This window comes from Bison bison, unplaced genomic scaffold (assembly GCF_000754665.1).
Source record: "Bison bison bison isolate TAMUID 2011002044 unplaced genomic scaffold, Bison_UMD1.0 scf7180017864167, whole genome shotgun sequence".
NCBI lineage: Eukaryota > Metazoa > Chordata > Mammalia > Artiodactyla > Bovidae > Bison > Bison bison.
In genome coordinates this window covers 1970172-1992626 of record NW_011494739.1, presented here as the reverse complement: position 1 = coordinate 1992626, position 22455 = coordinate 1970172, and the positions used below count along the sequence as shown (strand labels likewise).

Here is a 22455-nt window from a genome sequence, read left to right as displayed (position 1 = left end):
AGGGGTTTTGCTTACTTTATTTAAGAATCTTTCAGGGATTATTTTCTGGAGAACAAAGACAGCAGAGATTATTCTGTAAAGTGGAGATTTGGTCCTGGAAGACCTCACAGAATAATGGTGTTAAGTGGAACCTAGGCTTCTTCCTGGAGAAGGCAATGGCACCCCACTCCAGTACTCTTGCCTGGAAAATCCCATGGATGGAGGAGCCTGGTGGGCTACAGTCCATGGGGTCACTAAGAGTTGGACACGACTGAGCGACTTCACTTTCACTTTTCACTTTCCTGCATTGGAGAAGGAAATGGCAACCCACTTCAGTGTTCTTGCCTGGAGAATCCCAGGGACGGGGGAGCCTGGTGGGCTGCTGTCTATGGGGTCGCACAGAGTCGGACACAACTGAGGCAGCTTAGCAGCAGCAGGCTTCTTCCTCGATGTGTAAGCATCTTTACACATCCTTACACACTTCCTAGATGTCATGTGTCATTAGATGAAGTTTGAAGGGGCTAGATGAACAGCTTGGTAAAACATAGATTCTAGAGTTCTAGGCCATTTTGGTAGAATTTCTATAAATTGATGATTCTTCCGTGCCTATAATAAGCATCCTGGATAATTCCTTCATCTTTATTAGCTGAATAAAGCATCGAGTTTATTTGACAATCCTTTAAAGACTTTCTGTTTTTTTCGAAGAGCTGAAAATGGGTGATTATTTTTTAGGAATTGATAACCACCTATGTACAGTAGTCTGTTCTTTCACACTTCCTACCCCAACCCGAAATTGTTACAAGGTCTTTTCTCCCTGTCATTGCCCCCCCCCCTTTTTTTTTTTTGGCTGAGCTGGACTTTTGTTGCTGCATGGACTTTCTCTAGTTGCGATACACAGGCTTTTCATTGAGGTAGCTTCTCCTGTAGCAGAGGACAGGCTCTAGGGCACAGGCTAGGTTGCCCCACAGCATGTGGAAACTTCCTGGACCAGGGATCGAACCCGTGTCCGCTGCATTGGCAGACAGATTCTCAACCATTGGACCACCAGGGAAGTCCAGTCATTGTCACTGGCCACTTGGGGTTAAGAATAAGATTTGGGGACTTGCCTGGTTGTACAGTATATAGGAATATGCCTGCCAGTAAAGGGGACACGGGTTCCATCCCTGGTGTAGATAGATTCCACATGCCACAGAGCAACTAAGTCTATGCACCATGACTGCTGAGCCTGCATGCTGCAACTACTGGAGTGAGTGCGCCTAGATCCTCTGCTCCCCAACGAGAAAAGACCGCAATGAATAGCCTGCTCTCACGTCTACTAGAGGAAGCCCATGCACAGCAGTGAAGACCTGTAGCAGCCATAAATAAGACTTGGGTATGTGTGTATAACTAAATCACCTTGCTGTACACCTGCAACTACTGTAACACCGTAAATCAACTATTAATTTCTAAAAAAGCCAAAACAGTTTAAAAAAAATACGATTTTGGAATCATAATTGCAGAAAAGACTTCTGACTTTTAAGAAAGGCTTTATTGTTGTTTATCAGTATGTTACTGATTAGATACATAAAATGTGGACTCTCAACTTTAGTGAAGGGAACTTCAGAGGATGGAGGAAATAAGACAGTTTCTCTTTGAGTTAGTTACCTGAATAGAAACATGATTACAAAATTAGAGCATTTCAGGATATGAAGGACTTTTGTGATTATCTGTGTGACTTTTAGGTTTAGAGTAAAGGAAATTGGGACACCTGAAGGTTAAGTGACTAAACCAAGCATCTCAGTCCTTCAGCTGGCCTAGAATCCTGGTCCAGGCAGTGGGGATTTGTGGCTTTAAGAATATATTCTCTGTGTACCTCCATCCTGTCCTTTTTCTATATTTTACCTTACATAGGTTATCTCTCTCTGCCTCATTTTCTTCATGCAGTCATTGTGAGGATTGATTGAGGTAACACATAACACATTTAGCATAGCACCTAACACAGTAAGTGCCCAAAAGATGTTAACTGTTATGTTTATGATAATTGTTTTGACAATTGTTTGACATCTTTTGCATAAATATTACAGTACAATTTGTACAAGTTCAGAAACAATTACGTGATTTGGCACTGGATTAGGTAAGGACTTACTGTTTTAAGTAATGCTTCTGATCCTTAATTTAAAATGAGAATTGGATTTGATCCTTGGTCTGTCACAATTAATTCGTTGGGTGACCTGGACCAAGTTTGTTTCATAAGAATGTTAGTGTCTTCATACACCCAAATTTCTTTGAACTCCTAAAATGGATAATTTAAAATGGTACTGTATCATTTAGTTGTTCCTTAATAGAGATCTAAGCCATCTAGCTTTTCAAAGGAAACAATTCCTCTAGAATTATTAAGAAAAAGGAACTGCTGTCATCGTAACAAATATTTACATTGGGTTATAGGCAATTGGTAGTTTCTCCAAGGCAGAGTTCACCTGACCTACTTGTTGACCAAACTTTTTCTCCTTCACATTATAGAAATCAAGTATTATCTTTTTAAAAGTTTAAGGTGAGAGAATTAATAGTATCATACTAGGAGTGACTTTTCACTGGTTTCTACAAGCATGTGTCTTTCAGCCTTAGACATAAGAAATGTACTTAGCAACAGTTACTATGGTGGGCAAGCTTTTATTACATTAGTGATGATAGTGTTTTCTTGCATAGAAAGTATGTGTTACCTGAAGTGAGGGTTTTAGGGTTAAATACCGGGGTATACTTAGAATACTGTTTTATAATTTTATATGTGTCATGTCTTAAATGCCTTTATATTGGCCACTTTTTTCTTTTCACACTTTCTGGTCTTGTGGATTTTTTGACAGATTTTTATTAGCTGAAACTTTTTAATCTACTTGGAAAAGTGAACACTTGCAATTTTTGAAGTTATGACTAATGCCCTAGTGGGCATTTCTCAATTTAGCTACCTCATTAATGTTCTATAGTTTTTAAGAAAGCAACCTTGTTAAAATGAATGGATAAATTATTTTCCTAAAAATTTAATCATGTCATATCAGAAAGTACAAAATAGCCGTTTGACCTTATTGGATTTATAACCGGTGAAACGATGTTAATTCTTTCAACAAGCCGTGAGTGCCTGGTGTATTTCAGGTAGGTGCTGTGCCTACCTGATCTCTAGATGGTCCTTGACCTCAAACTTAAAATTGAGTGTCATTTTGTCGTAACTTGGCAGCTTTCTGCACTTGATCTTAGCCAAAAGGCAGAGAAGCCATAGCAGCAGCTTTCTGGAGTGTTTTCTTATGAAAACTCATATTGGCTTTGTATTTAGGTATAGTTTCTGAAACAGCTGCAGAAATTTGGTGGGCAGTGGATTCAGGATTTCTGATTCTTAATGAAATTCTTTAAGATTACTGGGGCTCAGCCATAAAAAGGAACACATTTGAGTCAGTTCTGATGAGGTGGATAAACCTAGAACCTATTATACAGAGCGAAGTGAGTCAGAAAGAGAAAGATAAGTATCATATTCTAATGCACATACATGGAGTCTAGAAAAATGGTACTGAAGAATTTATTTACAGGGCAGCAGTGGAGAAACAGACATAGAGAATAGACTTCTGGACATGGGGAGAGGGGAGGAGAGGGTGAGATATATGGAAAGAATAATATGGAAACTTAACATTACCATATGTAAAATAGATAGCTAACAGGAGTTTGCTGTATGGCTCAGGAAACTCAAACAGGGTATCTGTGTCAACCTGGAGGGGTGGGATGGGGAGGGAGGTTGAGGAGGGGGGGTATATGTATACCTGTGTCTGATTCATGTTGAGATTTGACAGAAAACAACAAAATTCTGTAAAGAGATTGTCCTTCAATAAAAAAAGAAAAAAAGATTACTGGGGGAACTAAGGGAGGGAGCCAGCAGGAGAGTTGGAAAAAGCTTCAGCTTTGGAATGAGACCAAGTTTGGGTTTAGTGACCAAGTTTACTTAACTCTTAAGCCTGGATTTTGTCATCTCTGCAATTGGGATAGCAACTACCTTGGGCAACTTATTTATTAGCCTTTTGTTCCTTCATCTATAAAATGGGCATCAGTACTTACCTCAGAATATTCTTGTGAGGATTAATAACTAAAGCACCAGCTGGTTATCATAGCCCAGTTGGTAAAGAATCCGCGTGCAATGCAGGAGACCCTGTTTTGATTCCTGGGTCTGGAAGATCTGCTGAAGAAAGGATGGGCTACCCACTCCAGTATTCTTGGCTTCCCTGTGGCTCAAGCTGGTAAAGAATCTGCCTGCAATGCAGGAGACCTGAGTTCGATCCCTGGGTTGGGAAGATCCCCTGGAGAAGGGAATGGCTACCCACTCCAGTATTCTGCCCTGGAGAATTTAGGTCACAAAGAGTCGGACACAACTGAGCGACTTTCACTTCACAACTGAAAATTAAAGGAGATAATTTATAAAATGCCAGGTACCTTTTCCTTCCCTGTCAGTGACAACTGTGTGTTCATTGCCAGTGCCTATACTCTTGATTCTCATTTTCTGCTGCCAGGAGTCCTTATTTTTCAGTGAGGCCTTTCAACCTGTACTTCCTGTTTCCGACGTGGCCTGTTGGATGGGTGAGGTACTGAATTGCTGCTTAGGGGTGGGTCAGTATGTAACTCATGCCCAGTGTAGATTGCCTCAGTTACTCATCTACAGTGAACACGGTCAGGGTGTTATCCAGTCTTGGTGAATCTAGGGTTCTGTTGCTTCTAGATAGAAAAGTGACTTTCCATCTCAGACTTGGGGAAAGTTCAAAGTTTACTCACCTATGGACTTGTGAACCTGAGATCAGAGATCTTATTCCTGATGGTTCTTTGATCACAGTTTGGGAATTAACTTGTGTATTGTGTGTTGGGCATATGTTTGGAGGAGAACTTTTTCCTGCATTAACATCTTCTCTGTGTCTTGCTCACTCAGGTAATCCACTAACTTGCTTTCTTTGCTCTGTGTTCTTAAATCATACACACACACCTTTAGGCATAGCAGAAACCTGTCTTCATCAGTACTTACAGTCCTCTGTATATTCATGACTCTGTATAGAATGAATACAAATAGCCATCTGCCTTGGGAGTTGTCCCATCTTTTCAAATCTGATTTTTTATACCACTGTGACATTGTGGCCAGCCCGTTCAGGTAAGAGAATAACAAAGACTCCAGATTGTCGAAACTCAAATCTCTCACCCCTCACCTTGCCTCCAAATTTAAAGAAATCCATTTCATTTTAATATTACAAATGATAGGTTGTTGTTGAATCAGTGTGAAGAATTGGGGAAATAGTGTTAAATTAGTAAAACTAATTTCCTGTTTAGGCTTTGAAACATATTTGACTTGGGTTCAAATCTGGCCTCAGTTACTTAGTAGTCCTGTGATATTTGGCAGGTTATTTATCCTCTGAATCCGTGTTTATTTCTAAAATGGGAATCTACATCTAATACCATGTCTGGCTTATAAGAGACACTCAAATGATAGTTATTACATACATATATGGGTTATACTTTAGATTACTGTAGGTCACAACAAATCTTTTGGTTCCAGAGGGTGGTGGCAAGTGGAATAGAGTAGCAGATTGTGACTTTATTTCACTGTGTTGCCTGGTAAAAAGACGCAGGTGATAGCTTCTTTGCCCACCATTTATTGTATTTTATATTACTGGAAACAGTATTGTACTTCATGCTTATGTCAAGTGTTTGAGGTAGAACTGTGTTAATTCAGATCAAACTGCTTGGGGATGTTTGATTTAGGTATTATTAAAGTGTGGTTGACTTATAATGTTTCAGATATACAGCAGAATGATTCAGAAATATTTGTATGTGCTAGAGTAGTATAGTGTTAGTCGCTCAGTCATGTCCGATTCTGCGATCTCATGGACTGTAGCCCGCCAGATTCCTCTGCCCATTCTCCAGGGATTCTCCAGGCCAGAATACTGGAGTGGGTAGCCTTTCCCTTCCCCAGGAGATCTTCCCAACCCAGGGATCAAACCCAGGTCTCCCACATTGCAGGCAGATTCTTTACCAGCTGAGCCACAGGAAAGCCCAAGAACACTGGCATGGGTAGCCCATCCCTTCTCCAGTGGATCTTTCCGACTAAGGAATCAAACTGAGGTCTCCTGCATTACAGGCAGATACTTTACCAACTGAGCTATCAGGGAAGCCCTTGTTAGGATTATATCAGGTGTTATTGTGAAATTTATATTCCAAATTCAGACCCTTAACAGATCTAAAAAAATTTACAGTTAGCTTTGAACCAGGTAGTTTTCTTGCTTTTCAGTGTGCTCTTGGGATCTTGGAATTTGAGGGTTGGAGTGGGTATGGTGAACTGTCAAGGAGCTAAATTGTTTACTTTTTTACCTCTATATTTTTCCCCAGTTGAAAAAATAAAACACCATTACTTATGGCATTAGTTTGATAGATGAGGGAGAATCATTTTAAAATAGAGGAAAGAAGATCGCTTCATTTAATCTTCATTTATTTCCACCATTGACCTGTTTTCTTTTGGCTTATTCTTTCAAGCCATAGGGTTAGGAGGTTTAGGTTGTGTTTATTGTTTTGGTTTTCTTGTGCCAGTGACCTCCGAATGGATGACCTCCCAGAAGAAATGGTAGTATATTAGTGAACTGTACTTGAAAGCTGCGAAAGATGAATTGTGTATCTCTTAAAGGAGCACTATGAAAATAGTTTTCTCAGCCAACTGCGTGGATTTTGACAATTCAGCTCATGATCTTTTTAGTTAAATCAGAATTTTTCAGCCAATGGACTATGTCAGGGAGAGTAACAGATAGGCTGAGATTCTGGTCCCCTCAGACTTCAGGCCATTTGGGCAGAGTACAGGGCCTCCAAACCAGTGACCTTAAGTCCAAAAGTCTTGATCATTTATCCATTATTACAAATACTATTTTCTCCTTGTGTTTTGAGTTTTTAAAAGGCTACGTGTAAGCACTAGTTGAGAAAGTTCAGTAATTGAGAGTCTTAACAGTTTTAAGGTTCGAGGGGATGCCGATCTGAAAATAGTCTTGATTTTAAGTTTAGAAAAGACCATTTTAAAGTGTATCTTTCTGATCCTCAAGCAGTTTCCTTTCCACATATAATTCAGGGGTTATACTTTAAAATGTGGGACCGAACGATTAGAGTTTGGGCACTTGTGAAGAAATTTGAGTTCTTAAATTTGTTTAAGCAATAATGTGAAGCAAAACAAGTTCCCTTGTATAAAATTGGTGTCCTCATCTGACTCTGAATGCCACTGTATCTTTTCTGGGAACTGACACTTTGTTAATCATTCATCAGGCATGGGTCTCCTGCTTTAACATAAATTGAAACCGAGGATACATTGTCTTCCCCTCTTCCTTTCGGAAATAATGGGATATACTTAAAATTTTTAATTGTTTAATATTTATGTAAATTATGAAGTTAGCTCCCCCGCCCCTTTTTGACCATGCTGTGCAGCCTGCAGCCTCTTCCCAACCAGGGATCAAACCTGTACCCTCTGCAGTAGAAGCGTGGAGTCCTAACCACTGGACCACCAGGGAGTTCCCATCAAGTTAACTTTTAAAAATTGATATTTTGCAGTGTTAGAAATACACCTCTCCTTTTGTCTAACTTAGCAATTCTTAATTCTGCTGGGGTTTACAGATTTATCTGAGCCTGTAGTGAAAGCTACAGATCTTTATTTCAAAAAATGTACTGTACACGCTACTTTGTATTACTTTAGGGAACTCATGGACTTCCAATCTCATTGATGAATTCCAGTTTGAAATAATTTGTTTACTCCAAATAACAGTTTCCCCTTTTTATTATTTTTAATACAGTAACATTTGTATGATTTATCGTTTTTCACAATTTTTTAAATTGAAATATAGTTAATGTACAGTGTTGTGCCAATCTCTGCTGCACAGCAGAGTGACTCAGTTTTACATATGTGTGCATTCTTTTTTTTTTTAAATATTCTTTTCCATTATGGTTTATCCCAGGAGATTGGATATGGTTGCCTGTGCTATATAGTAGGATCTTGTTTATGCATTCTAAATGTTGTAGGTTGCATCTACCAACCCCAGATTCCCAGCCCACCCCTCTTCTTTCCCCCCTCCTCCTTGGCAACCACAAGTCTGATCTCTGTGTCTATGAGGCTTTCTCTGTTTTGTAGATAGGTTCAGTTGTGCCATATTTTGGGTTCCACATACAGCTGATGTCATACGATATTTGTTTTTCTGACTTACTTCATGTAGTTTTAATAATCTTGCATCCATGTGGCTGCATATGTCATTTTTATGGCTGAATAGTATTCCATTGTGTATACACTACATCTTCTTTATCCCTTCATCTGTTGATCAACATTTAGGTGGTTTCCATGTTTTGGCTATTGTGAATAGTGCTGCTATGAATGTAGGGTTGCATATATCTTTTTGAATTACAGTTTTGTCCAGGTATATGCCAAGGAGTAGGATTGCTAGATCATTCTATTTTTAGTTTTCTGAGAAACCTCCATACAGTTTTCCATAATAACTGTATCAAACTTACCTTTGATACTTATGTTTCCACCTGTAGGGTAGGAGAGTTCTCTTTTCTTCACACCCTCTCCAGCATTTGTTATTTGTAGACTTTTTAATGATGGCCATTCTGACTAGTGTGAGGTGGTACCTCATTGTAGTTTTGATTTGCATTTCTCTAGTAATTAGTGATGTTGAGCATCTTTTCATGTATCTACTGGCCATCTGTAGGGCTTCCCAGATGGTACTAGTGGTAAAGAACCCACCTGCTAATGCAGGAGACATAGAGATGTAAGTGTGATCCCTGGGTTGAGAAAATTCCTTGGAGGAGGGCATGACAACCCACTCCAGTATTCTTTTCTGGAGAATCCCATGGACAGAGGATCCTGGTGGATTACAGTCCATAGGGTCGCAAAGAGTCAGACACAACTAAAGCAACTTAGCATGCACGTACGCTCTAGCCATTAGTATGTCTTCTTTGGAGAAATGTCTGTTAAGGTCTGTTTGTTTTTGCTGTTGTTGAGTTGTATGAACTGTTTGTATATTTTGGAGATTAAGCCCATGTCAATTTGCAAATATTTGTAGATATTTTCTCCCATTCCTTAAATTGTCTTTTCATGTTTTGTTTTGGTTTGGTTTTTCAGTTTCTTTAGTTGTTGTTTTCCTTTGCTGTGCAAAGTCATGTGTTTGATTAGATCCCGTTTTTGTTTTTATTTCTTTTGCCTTGGGAGACTGACCTAAGAAAATATTGGTACAATTTATGTCAGAGTATATTTTGCCTTTATTTTCTTCTAGGAGTTTTATAGAGTTGTGTCCTATGTTTAAGTCTATAAAGCATTTTGAATTTATTTTTGTGCATAGTATGAGGGTGTGGTCTAACTTCATTGATTTACTTTCCCAGCACCATTTGCTGAGAAAGAATATTTTATATTCTTGCCAGCTTTGTCAAGGATTAATTGCCTCTAGGTGTGTGGCTTTATCTCTGGGCCCTATTCTGTTACATTGATCCATATGGCTGGTTTTGTATCAATACCACACTGTTTTGATTATTGTAGCTTTGTAGTATTGTCTGCTTTCCTGTGGCTCAGACTGCGAAGAATCTGCCTACAGAGCAGGAGACCCGAGTTCAGTCTCTGGGTTGGGAAGATCCCCTAGAGAAGGGAATGGCAAGCCACTCCAGCATTCTTGCCTGGAGAATCCAATGAACAGAGGCAGGCTACAGTCCATGAGGTCACAAAGAGCTGGACACAACTGAGCGACTAACACATACACACATATATACATACATAGTATTGTCTGCGGTCTGGGAGAATTATACCTCTTGCTTTGTTTTTTATTGCTTAGGTGTCACAGTATCCAACAAATGTTTTCTGCATGGTATTCTGTGTGTCAGCTTCAGTGGTAGACTCCTGAGGATGCAAAGGCAATATTCTCTGCCTTTGAAGCTTTGTTTGGCTAGGGCGACAGATGTGTAAACAGTACAGTGACAGTGCTAAATGGAAGAGATACGCAATATATGCTGTTGGAGTAGAGGGAGGAGGGTCTTGATCACTGAAAATTTTCTATAAATTTAGTCAGTTCTATATTTTCTAATTGGCTGAAAACATACTGCGAACTACTCCATGATTTTTGTTTTTTAAGCTCTAATTGAACTAGTGATGGAAACTAAATCAAGGAGCAAATGGTCTTAAATTGAGAGCTTAAATGGGCTTATTACTGTTGCATCTGATTATGCTGAACATTTTCTTTGCCTGTTTTTCCCTAGTTATCTTTTTTAAATAGTTTTATTTATATATTTATAAATTTATATGTTTAGTGAAGGTCAGGGATTGCTAACTGAAATACCTGCAGGAGTCAGGCCAGTAAGATAAATGTGTAGAATTGTCCAGGTTTACCTATGGCATCTTTGACTGCATAATCAGTCAGCAGATCCAAAGTGATGTGATCAGTGCCGGAATGCAGAATCATTGTTAGCAAAAAGACAGACCTACCTATCTTTTCTCATTTCTTCTTATAAGAAACTGAACATTAATTTGGTTTTTAGTGTTGGCAATCAAATCACACTTAAAAATACTAATTATTTATCATGAAAATCTTTAACACATAATTCAATTTAATAGCTGATTGACTTTTTAAAAACACTGTGGAAAATTTGCATAGAATGTTCATAGCAGCATTAGTCATAATGTCCGGAAAGTGAAAACAAATGTCCATCAACTGATGAATGGATGAACAAAATGTGGTATATTCTTACAGTGGATTCAGCTGTAAAAAGGGATGAACTATTATAAAGCTACATCATGAATGAACCTTGAAAACATGCTAAATGGAAGAAGCCAGACACTTAGAGTTATGTATTGTGTGATTCTGCTTTTATGAAATGTCCAGAATAGGCAAATCTATAAAGACAGAAAGCGGATGAATAGTTGTTAAGACGTGGAGGGGGGGAGTGGAGAGTTATTAGGAGTGACTACTGTGGGATGTTTGTTTTCTTTGGAAGTGAAGGTAATCATATGGTAGTGATGGTTGCATGTTAAAAACATTAGAAAAACCACTGAATTGTGCACTTTAAAATGATAGATGTGATGTTGTGTGGATTTTATCTCAGCTTTAAAAACTGGATGAAAAGAGACTGCATGAGCTAAATAGAGTATATATGTTTGCTGTAAAGCAGAATGAATAGGTTTTGAATCTAGACAGAATATTTTAAAGTCACTTGCCCTCTGTGACATTGTAAAAGTTGTTCAGATTCACCTGTTGTAACATGGGAAAGGTATTACATAGGTCTGGGCTTCCCTGGTGGCCCAGCTGGTAAAGAATCTGTCTGCAGTGCAGGAGACCTGGGTTCGATCCCTGGGTTGGGAAGAACTCCTGGAGGAGGGAATGGCTACCCACTGCAGTATCCTTGCCTGGAGAATTCCATGGACAGGAGCTTAGTAGGCTACAGCCCATGGGGTCACAAAGAGTTGGACACGACTGAGTGACTTTCACTTTCACTGGGCTTGTTATGTTCAGAAGTGATCATTTTAAATCCCAAGAAACAGTATAGGTATAGACATTCACATTTCTTTAGATTTGGAAGCTGGATAGATGATGTTTGCTGTCCTGTTTCCAACCTATTTGTTTTTGGCAAGTCTCCGAAGAATTGATGCTTTTGAACTGTAGTGTTGGAGAAGACTCTTGAGAGTCCCTTGGACTGCAAGGAGATCCATCCAGTCCATTCTAAAGGAGATCAGTCCTGGGTGTTCTTTGGAAGGAATGTTGCTAAAGCTGAAACTCCAGTACTTGGCCACCTCATGCGAAAGAGTTGACTCATTGGAAAAGACTCTCATGCTGGGAAGGATTGGGGGCAGGAGGAGAAGGGGACGACAGAGCATCAGATGGCTGGGTGGCATCACCAACTCGATGGACGTGAGTTTGAGTGAACTCCATGAGTTGGTGATGGACAGGGAGGCCTGGCGTGCTGCAATTCATGGGGTCACAAAGAGTCAGACACAACTGAGCGACTGAACTGAACTGAATTGAGGACAACCCACCCTATTTTTTATTGATTATTGATCATCTGCAAGAAGTATGATTGTCTCCTAGGTAACCTGCCTCCATGATAATAAAGGAGGGAGAGGGAGAGACTGTTACTCCTTATATCCTGCAGTTTCCTCAGTGGAATCAGATAGGTTAAATGACAGTCCCAGAGCCATATTTGGTCTTCATGGCTCAAGTGTTCCTGTTCTTTCTACCACCTCATGAGGCCTTATAAATTCAAGGTTCATGTTTTTCAGTAACAGAGCACTATATTGCTTCTGTAGTTCTATCAAGGATGCTCATCACATGGGTAAATTACATGGCCTCATAAAAGCTCATGGCTCTAAAGAAGCATCTCCCACACATATTGACTAAATTCATATCTCATTGGGAAGTGATAGTATGACTGTTTTACTTCTGGTGTTAGTGATGTGTGTGATAAAATTTACATGTAAGACCGAAGAGCAACTTTAAAATCAGCTACAGATCAAATACCCACTGTACAGCCAAACTGCTTTTCTCATTGTTGAAGAGGAGCAGATCCATATGCAGACAGGTTTGATTTTTGCCAGTATATTGTCTGTTGCTGTCTTAATATCAGTTCATCAAATATTCATGAAACATATTCAGCATGGCTTAGGCACAGTGATAAAAAGTGTTATAGAAATATTAAGCTACGCAGTAGGAAAACTGCATAGCTTAGGATGGAAAGGAGGAGAAGGCAATGGCACCCCACTCCAGTACTCTTGCCTGGAAAATCCCATGGACGGAGGGGCCTGGTGGGCTGCAGTCCATGGGGTCGCTAGGAGTCGGACACGACTGACCGACTTCACTTTATTTTTTCACTTTCATGCTTTGGAGAAAGAAATGGCAGCCCACTCCAGTGTTCTTGCCTGGAGAATCCCAGGGACGGGAGAGCCTGTGGGCTGCCATCTATGGGGTCGCACAGAGTCGGACATGACTGAGGCGACTTAGCAGCAGCAGCAGCAGCAGGATGGAAAGGAGGTTGAAAAGTGATAGCCAATTATCATAGTGATTGAAATGGAAATGGCTAGATATTCAGGATTTTCATTTCTTCTTGTATCAGCTTTGCTAAGTCTTTTTCCTTTCAATATTTCAAATTTGTCCCTCATGTTATCCTATGTTTTAGGATACGGCATATGATAGAATTTTCCCCCTTTTTTAAATTTTATTTTTTTAATTAATATACAGTAAAACTGATTTCCTTTCTGTGTGTTAGTCACTCAGTCGTGTCCAACTCTGCAACTCCATGGGCTGTAGCCTGCCAGGCTCCTCTGTCCATGGAATTCTCCAGGCAAGAATACTGTAGTGGGTGGCCATTCCCTTCTCCAGGGAATCTTCCCAACCCAAGGAGCAAACCCAGTCTCCTGCCTTGCAGGCAGATTCTTTACTGTGTGAGCCACCAGGGAAGTAGCCACCATCACAACCAAGACATAGAACAATTCTATCACCTCCCAATATTACCCAGCCTCCCACCCCTATTCTCTGGCAACCACTCTTCTATTCTCAGTTATTATAGTTTTATCTTTTTGAGAATGTTACATAAATTGAATCAGGCAATATATAATATTTTGAAAACTGGCTTATTTATTGCTTTTGAGATTCATTGAAATTATGTATACCAGTGGTCAGTTCCTTTTTATCGTTAAGTAGAATGGCACTGTATGGATGGACAACAGTTTGCTTATCCATTTAAGATTTTTTTGGTGATTATTAGTTGAGCTGCTGTAAATGCACTTGTATAGGCTTTATGAACATGGTAGGGTTGCCAGGTTATATGAAAATTTGTAACTTTCTAAGAAACTGCCAAACTGTTTCCAGAAGGGCTTTGCTATACTAGTTTGCATTCCCACTAGCAGTGTAAGAGAGTATTCAATTGTTCCATATCTCTCTAGCACGTAGTATTGTCTGTATTTAACTTTTAATTGGAAATAATTTTAAACTTACAAGAGTTGCAAAGATAGAATCCTCACATACCTTTCACCCAACTTCCCCTAAAGTTAACATATCACATAACCATGACACTTTATTGAACTAAGAAATTAGCACTGATACACTGTTAATTAGCACTGTTAATTAAATTGTGGGCTGTATTTCGATTTTTACCAGTTATGTCCTTTTCTTATATTTTCCCTGACTCAATCCTAGAATCAGCCATTTCTCTGAAGAGCCCTCATTCCTTTTTATTGGAGAAAGGTATTGAGAAACCAAGGTTTGGACGCTACTGATTCCTGTTGCTATTCATTAGCACAGCTTCTAGGTGCTCTCATTGGACGGAGCTAGGAATTTGCAACCAGTAATGTCCACTCTTTGTCGTGGACAGTTCTGTGGGTTTTGAGAATACTTAGAGTAGCAAATTAATAGTAAACAGAACAGTAGCATTTCCATGTGTCAGTCATTCTTGTTCTGTCTTTTTCGGTACGTCTTACTGGAAACATAGAATATCTAGCTTTTTGGATCTGGCTCCTTAACAAATATATATTTAATATTCATCCATGTTGTACAAATAAATAACTTATTTTCCATTGTGTAATTATACCATTTGTTTATCCATTCACCTAGACATCTTGGTTGTTTCCCCCTTTTTTTTTGGCAATTATGAATAAAGCTTCTGTCTACATTTGTATGCCGGTTTTTGTGTGAACATACATTCACTTGAGTAAATACCTGGGGGGGAATGCTGAGTTTATGGTAAGTGTTTATGTAACATTGTAATCAGTGACCAAATTTTTCCAAGGTTCCTGTACCATGTTATAGTCTCATCAGAAGTCAGTCAGTTTCTGTTGCTCTAATTTAGTTTCTGTTACATCCTCACCAGCTTTTGGTGCTGTCTTTTTTTTTTTTATTTGACTATTTTAATATATAGTGTATCTCACTTCTTTGTGTGGTTGCACTGGCTTTTCATTGCTACACGCGGGCTTTCTCTAGTTGTGTCAGGTGGGGGCTGCTCCTTATTGCCGTGCATAGGCTTCTCATTGCACGGGCTGCTCTTGTTGCAGCGCACAGGCTCCAGGTGCATGGGCTTCAATAGTTGCAGCACGCGAGCTCAGTAGTGGCATTTGGGCTTAGGTGTTCCACAGCATGTGGGATTTTCCCGGAGCAGAGATCGAACTCGTGTCCCCTGCATTGGCAGGTGGATTCTTAACCATCAGGGAAGCCCTGAAATGGGCTATTTTTAAAATATTCTGTTCCCTGCAGATAGTCTGAAGTTTATTTCATTTCTGTAAGGGTGGTCAACGTAGTTGTTTCCTTGAGTTTGAGATCAGAAGTCTGTAGGGTTTTTTTTTTGTTGTTAAATGTTCTTTTTCTGCTAGTTCTTACTCTGTTACAAGCTGGATGTTGTATTTGAAAAATTATTTATTTATAAGATTCATTTGAAGCCCATAGCAAGGTTGTTTTCTCCACAGAGAACTTGCTCGTGTCAGGTTATCTGTGGACACAGGTGATCTAGAGGTCACCTTAAAACAGGCTTCACTGAAGATACTCCCTCTGTAGTAGGACTGTAACTCTTCCCTGAATCTTTTACTTTCTGTTCACTTCCACCCTAAGATTGTGACTCTGAAGTCTCAGCTTATTGTGACAAATCGTCTTTCCCCTCCCTCCTTCCCTCCTCCCTTCCATTTATTTACCTGTTTACTAATTATGAATAAATTTTAAATAATGAATATGTATTCATTATTTATTATGACTCCTTACCTTGTCAGAACCCTGGGGCTTTGCTTTCTGTCAGAACAACGTTCTAATTTTAGGGGATCAAACAAAGACCCTTTGTGCTTCCTTGTTTGCTTTCTTCTCTGAGTTCTCATTTTCTCTTCACTTCTGGCTGTATGCTTGTTTGTCAGATGTAAAGAACAGACTTGTGGACTCGGGGAAAGAAGGAGTGGAATGAATTGTGAGAATAGCATGGAAACACGCACATTACCCTATGTAAAATAGATAACAAGTGGGAATTTGCTGTTTGACACAGGGAGCTCAACCCAGTGCTCTATGACAACCTTGAAGATGGAATGGGGAGGGAGATGAGGGCGTTGTTCAGGAGGGAGGGGATACATGTATACCTATGGCTGATTCATGATGATGTATGGCAGAAACCAACACATTATTATAAAGCAATTATTCTCTGATTAAAAAAAAAATTTTTTTTAAGTGAGACAGATGAGCATAGGAAGAGGGAAGTGGTGGGGAGGGGGGGTGTTAAAGCCATTATCTTCGTTCCTCAGTAGGAAACTTCACCTAGTCTGCCATTACTGAAAACAGGAGTTACCTGCAAAAACCTTGATTTCTTATTTTTAAAACTGAGAAGGAATCACACTTTTAAGGATCATCTACATACTCTAGCTACTTGCCCTTTCTAGGCATTTTCCTTTGTGACCTCGGCATCTCTACAGTAGAACTGATTTGTTTGAGGAGTAGAAAAGGAAAGAATGAGATCTCGAGTGCAGTGGTTGTGAATTAATCATTATTTCAGGACAGAGGAGAGAGGCACACACAGTAGCAGTGGAGTAGAGTGCACTAAATCAGATATTAAAAGATTGTTGATCTGATATGCTTCTTATAGAGGACTACAGGGTATGCCAGCTTTTGGTCATTTGGGGATACAAATTACAGTCTTTAAAATTCCTAACTTGCTTAAAGAAGGGCTTTGTGATTTCTTGTTTTGGTGTTTTTCACCTGATAATTCCTGTGCATCCTTCAAAACTGAGTATAGGTGTTATTTCTTCCTTGACTGCCTTTCCCAAACATTGAGGTACTCCACAGATATTTATTGAATGCACGGTAATGGGTTGGTGGGTGACTTGACTTCCCTTCAATTCCTGCAAGAGTACCCTGACTTTATTCTTTCAAGTACTGATTGCTTGTGATTGTAATGGTCTGTTCTCTTTGTTGGAGGGCAGAGTTACTTTCTCTTTATTCTCTAGGGCCTAGAGAAAAGATCCCTTCCTGGCAATCAAGCATGTTTCCTGGTACATAGTAAGTATTAGATAAATGCTTAATGAGTGAACATCTGCTCTTGATGTGAAAGGAGTAGATAATTAGAAATTAAAAGCAACTGTGGACATTTGAAACAAGTAATTTTGTGTAGTGTTAACTACTTAGGCTCTTTTGGTATTCATTTGGCCTTCTAAACAGTGCTGCTTTGAAAGAGGAAAGGACAAGTTTGTATGACTAAATGTTTGCTTTTGCTTCTACAACAAGGCAAAAACATATACATAGTTTGTTCCACAAATCCTCTCACTAATTTATGCTGCTTGGTTGCTGAGAAGAGGTCATTGTCTGCCACTGCTTCAAAGGTGTTTTTTCCTCATACAACTGCTTTTCCTCTAAACGAGAAGACCTAAATCATGTAGTCAATGCAGTATAAGCACATTCCTCATTCTTTACGGTAGAATTCATCTTTGTCCTGTCTGGATGATTATGAGCTGTTGTTTGTTCACCATGGTTGATAGAGGGATGGAAGGGGTAATTTTAATTTTTTTAAGATGGAGACCATCAGTAAATTTTAGGGTTAAAAGACCTAGAACTGTTTCACGGCTTGGAAATTGTTGAAAGTTTCAGAATAATCTTTTCCAGTTCTCATACTAGAAAATTGATCCATAAAAATATATTTAGCACAAATAACTGATTAGACTTATGCAGTTTTCTGATATTGGACCATTTACTAAGCCTATAATTTTCTTTTTTAGTTACCAGATTGAAAAACGGAAATCAAATGGAGTAGAAGAGATTAGAGGGAGAGACTGGCTGAAGAGGGCAAAAGGAATTATTATTGAAATTAATTAATTCTGTTACATTTATGTCAATAAACTTATGATTTTGACAGTATATATTTTAGCCTGATGATTTAATAAGTTTTCCTTGCATTTTATTAAAGAATAGGTCAATCAGAGCCATGTAATTGGCTTTGGTTGCAGTTGTAGTCTGACTTTAGTTGGGAAACTTTTGTTAACAAGATAACTTTTCATAGTTGATTAATTGGCTTTTATTAGGCTAAACTTAACGGACAAAACTTAGCCATGTCTTCAGTTAGTCTGAGGGCTTTTGAAATAGAAGTGATCTGAAATTGTTAACCACAAAAGTTGCATCTATTATGCATTACATGGGGACAGGAAAGACTAAGTAAGGTCATTTAAAATAGAAATTAAAAGGAAAGGTGATGCTTGTTCTATAAGTTATATATTTTTTAAGGTACACTTGATTGTGAGTGGTAGATAGGAGAATTGACCTTCAGAACTCAAGCAGTTTCCCTGACTTTTCAGATAAGCCATTGTAAAAATTGCTAAACTAGATTTCTTAGTATTCTCTTAATTCTAATTGTTGTGTGAAAAAAAGACAAATTTTAACTGTGGCCCTGTTATTTGATAGAAAAAGCTGTATTGGGAAGGGGGAGAGAGTGGAAGGAAGAATTACTCAAGAGCCCTTGAGTTAATCTTTTAGTTTTTCTAGCTCTGTACCAGATGACCTGAAGTGTTTAGGGGTACACTGCCTTTTGGAGGCAACTTCATTTATGTTTCAGTTTTTGGATAAGAAACCAACATTGATTTAATTGATGAATAATATTTACTGAACATCCTACAAAATGCAATGCCTTGGGCTGGGTACTGTAATGTAAAAAGATGGATTAGATAGTGAATCTTGACTTCAAGGAGTTAAAGGCATAATAAGGAAATTAAAGTTTGAAGACTACCATATGATGTAGGAAGTGGTAGGTTCGATAGGAATGTAAAGACACCTTGAAGACCAGTCATCTGGGATTTGAATCCCAGCTCCATCTCTACTGGATGGTCTTGGTAAAGCTGCTGAATTTACTTAGGCTGTTTTCTTACCTGTAGATTAGGAAAAGAAATGCCTGCCACATAGAATACTAGGGGAGAGGTGGGGGGTAGATATTTTAAAGCTGGAAAACTTTTAGCTCCAGACTTGTAATACCTAATTGCCTGTTCAGTTCTCTTTTTAACATGTCAAAGAACCATTCTAACCTTACGTTCAAAAGCTGACTTGTGAGCTGTCTTCCAGAGTGTTTTCTATCTCCCTGAACGGCATCAACAGTCTCTTTAGCCAGACATCTGAAAGTCACTTCCACTTCTTACACCATTAATCCAGTCCACCCAGAGCTGTTGATTTTACACGATAAATTTTGTTCATCTTAATTAGTTCTTTTATCTCCATTGCTACCACCATAGGTCAGGCTTTCATCATCTCTGTCACATAGGCTACTGTTGATAACTTTCCTGTTTCCCCAAATGTATTCTCTCTGCCTGTCTCACACCAGCCAGAATAAACTTACTCAAAATGTACATACAGGTCACTTGTCTGTGTAAAACTCTTCAATGAATTTCCATTGTCCTTAATCTATAGGTAAAATCTTAAAGGCATGTTCATCTCACCCTTTTCTGCCTTGCTCATTATTATATTCCCACAGCCTAGCACAGTACTTCTTCATAGAAGATGCTCATATAGTTAAAGGGATGAACAAAGGAAGGAATGTCTGAAAGAACCAAATCTGTAGTTGAGAGATTTAGCTCATCCCTGTATTTCCTTCTTGTTAGGCTGCATGTAAATGTAGTTCAGTTGCTAAGTCGTGTCCAATTCTTTGCAACCTCATGAACTGGAGCATGCCAGGCATCCCTGTCCTTCACTGTCTCCTAGAGTTTGCTCATACTCATGTCCATAGAGTTAGTGATGCCATCCAACCATCTTATCCTCTGTTGCCTCTTCTCCTTTTGCCCTCAATTTTTCCCAGTATCAAGGTCTTTTCAATGAGTCCCAGCATCAGGTGGTCAAGGTATTGGAGCTTCAGCATCAGTCCTCCCAGTGAATAATCAAGAGTTGATGTCCTTTAGGATTGACTGGTGGTTTTGTTTGTTTGTTTTAACCCTAAATTAGTTATTTTTATTTATTTTATTTTTGGCTCTGCTGGATCTGTGGTATGGCACACAGGGTTAGTTCCCCACAGAATGTGGGATCTTCCCAGACCAGGGATGGAACCTACATCCACTGCATTGGAAGGCAGATTCTTAACTCCTGTATCACCAGGGAAGTCTTAGGATTGACTGGTTGGATCTCCTTGCTGTACAGGGGACTCTCAGGAGTCTTCTCCACCACCACAGTTCAAAAGCATCAGTTCTTCAGCGCTCATGCTTCTCTGTGGCCCAACTCTCACATCCATACATGACTACGGGAAAAACCATAGCGTTGACTAGACAGACCTTTGTCAGCAAAGTGATATCTCTGCTTTTTGCTATCTAGGTTTGTCAGAGCTTTTCTTCCAGGGAACAAGGGTCTTTTAATTTCATGACTGCAGTCACCATCCCGAGTGATTTTGGAGCCCAAGAAAATAAAATCTGTAAACAGTTCCTAGTTGTTCCCCATCTATTTGCTGTAAAGTGTTAGGACTAGATGCCATAATCTTAGTTTTTTGTATGTTAAGCCAGCTTTTTCACTCTCTTCTTTCACCTTCATTAAGAGGCTATTTAGTTCTTCTTCACTTTCTGCCATTAGAGTGATATTTTCTGCATATCTGAGGATGCTATTTCTCCTGGCAGTTTTGATTCCAGCTTGGAATTAATTGAGCCCAGCATTTTGCATGATGTACTCTGCATAGAAATTAAATAAGCAGTGTGACAGTATACAGTCTTGACATACTCCTTTCCCAGTTTTCAACCAGTCCGTGGTTCCATGTCTGGTTCTAACCATTGCTTCCTGACCTACATACAGGTTTCTCAGGAGACAAGTAAGGTGGTCTGGTATTCCCATCTCTTGAAGAATTTTTCACACAATCAAAGGCCTTATCATAGTCAATGAAGCAGAAGTAGATGTTTATCTGGAATTCCCTTGCTTTTTCTGTGATCCAACAGATATTGGCAGTTTGATCTCTTGTTTCTCTGCCCTTTCTAAATCTAGGTTCTACATCTGGAAGTTTTCGGTTCATGTACTGCTGAAGCCTAGCGTGAAGGATTTTGACCATTACCTTACTAGCATGTGAAATGACCACAGTTGTACAGTAGTTTGAACATTCTTTGGCATTGCCTTTTTTTGGGATTGGAAAAAACACTAACCGTTTGCAGTCCTGTGGCCACTACTGAGTTTTCCAAGTTTGCTGACATATAGAGTGCAGTTCTTTAACAGTATAATCTTTTAGGGTTTGAAATAGCTCAGCTGGAATTCCATCACTTCCACTAGTTTTATTCATAATAATGCTTTTTAAGGCTCACTTGACTTCACTCTCCAAGATGCTCGGTTCTGATGAGTGACCACATCATTGTGGTTATCCAGGTCATTAAGACCTTTTTTGTGTAGTTCTTCTGTGTATTTTTGCATGAAATGTTCCCTTGGTATCTCTAAGTTTCTTGAAGAGATCTCTAGTCTTTCCCATTCTGTGTTTTCCTCTAATTCTTTGCACTGTTCACTTAAGAAGGCTCTCTTATCTCTCCTTGCTCTTCTTTGAAACTCTGCATTCAGTTGAATTTATCTTTCCATTTCTCCTTTGCCTTTCACTTCTTTTCTCAGCTATTTGTAAGGCCTCCTCAGACAACCATTTTGCCTTTTTACATTTCTTTTTCTTTGGGATGGTTTTGGCCACCACCCCCTGTATAGTAATATGGATCTCTGTCCATAGGTCTCCAGGCACTCTGTCTACCAGTTCTAATCTCTTGAATCTGTTCATCCCCTCCACTGTATAATCATAAGAGATTTGACTTAAGTCATAGCTGAATGACTTAGTGGTTTTCCCTGCTTTCTTGAATTTACACCTGAATTTTGCGATAAGGAGTTCATGATATGAGCTACGTCAGCTCCAGGTCTTGTTTTGCTGACTGTATAGAGCATGTGAATATCCATACATATTTATAGAGGTGCAAGTGAAGTAGTATTTCTGAGTTAGAATAATTTTTATCATCTTTTTTCCATCTTCACATCCCCTCTTTACTCCGTTCCATCACCCTCCCTCACCCCTCCTTGTACCATTTTACTTATCTGAAGTTGCTGGGCTATGTAGTTCAGAAATATACACATGCACACACACCCATTTTCTTCTCCCCACATAATTAACGAAGGCCAGCTATTTGAAATTCATGTGAATGACTCTTACTCTAAGCAGATTACTTGGTATGCATGACAATAAAGTAAAGTACTGCTTTGAGTTGCTGCAAAACAACCATTTGTCCTCCCAGTGGAGGATCAAATCCCCCTGTTCATAAATTAGGTCCCTGTTGATGAGGCACAAAGCTGCAAATGTCAGTTAAGCAGGTATTTGAGGATCTCAGGAGTTTCGTTAGTGAATAGTCTTGCTCTGCTCTTCTCAGAGAATACCAAGGCTGTATGAGAGCCGAAGACTTGGTGGTTAGAGTGTGATTGATATTTGGTCTATTAAAGGAGTTCGGGAATATTTTCCACTTGAGTCAGATGATTTCCATGGAGAAATGAGTCTCATTTTGTAATG

General features: G+C 39.2%; 2 protein-coding genes across 3 annotated transcripts in view; one reads left to right on the top strand and one right to left on the bottom strand.

Moving 5' to 3' along the window:
* Window positions 1–3169, bottom strand: part of LOC104990012 — a 9470-nt gene extending 6301 nt beyond the window's left edge. The window contains exon 1 of the mRNA XM_010841892.1: window positions 3123–3169. Within this exon, the coding sequence (XP_010840194.1) occupies window positions 3123–3169 (47 nt within the window). The remainder of the gene's footprint in view (window positions 1–3122) is intronic.
* The window catches only part of CSNK2A1 (casein kinase 2, alpha 1 polypeptide), a 58345-nt gene that overhangs the window by 4902 nt on the left and 30988 nt on the right, over window positions 1–22455 (top strand). The gene's annotated exons all lie outside the window — the stretch shown is intronic.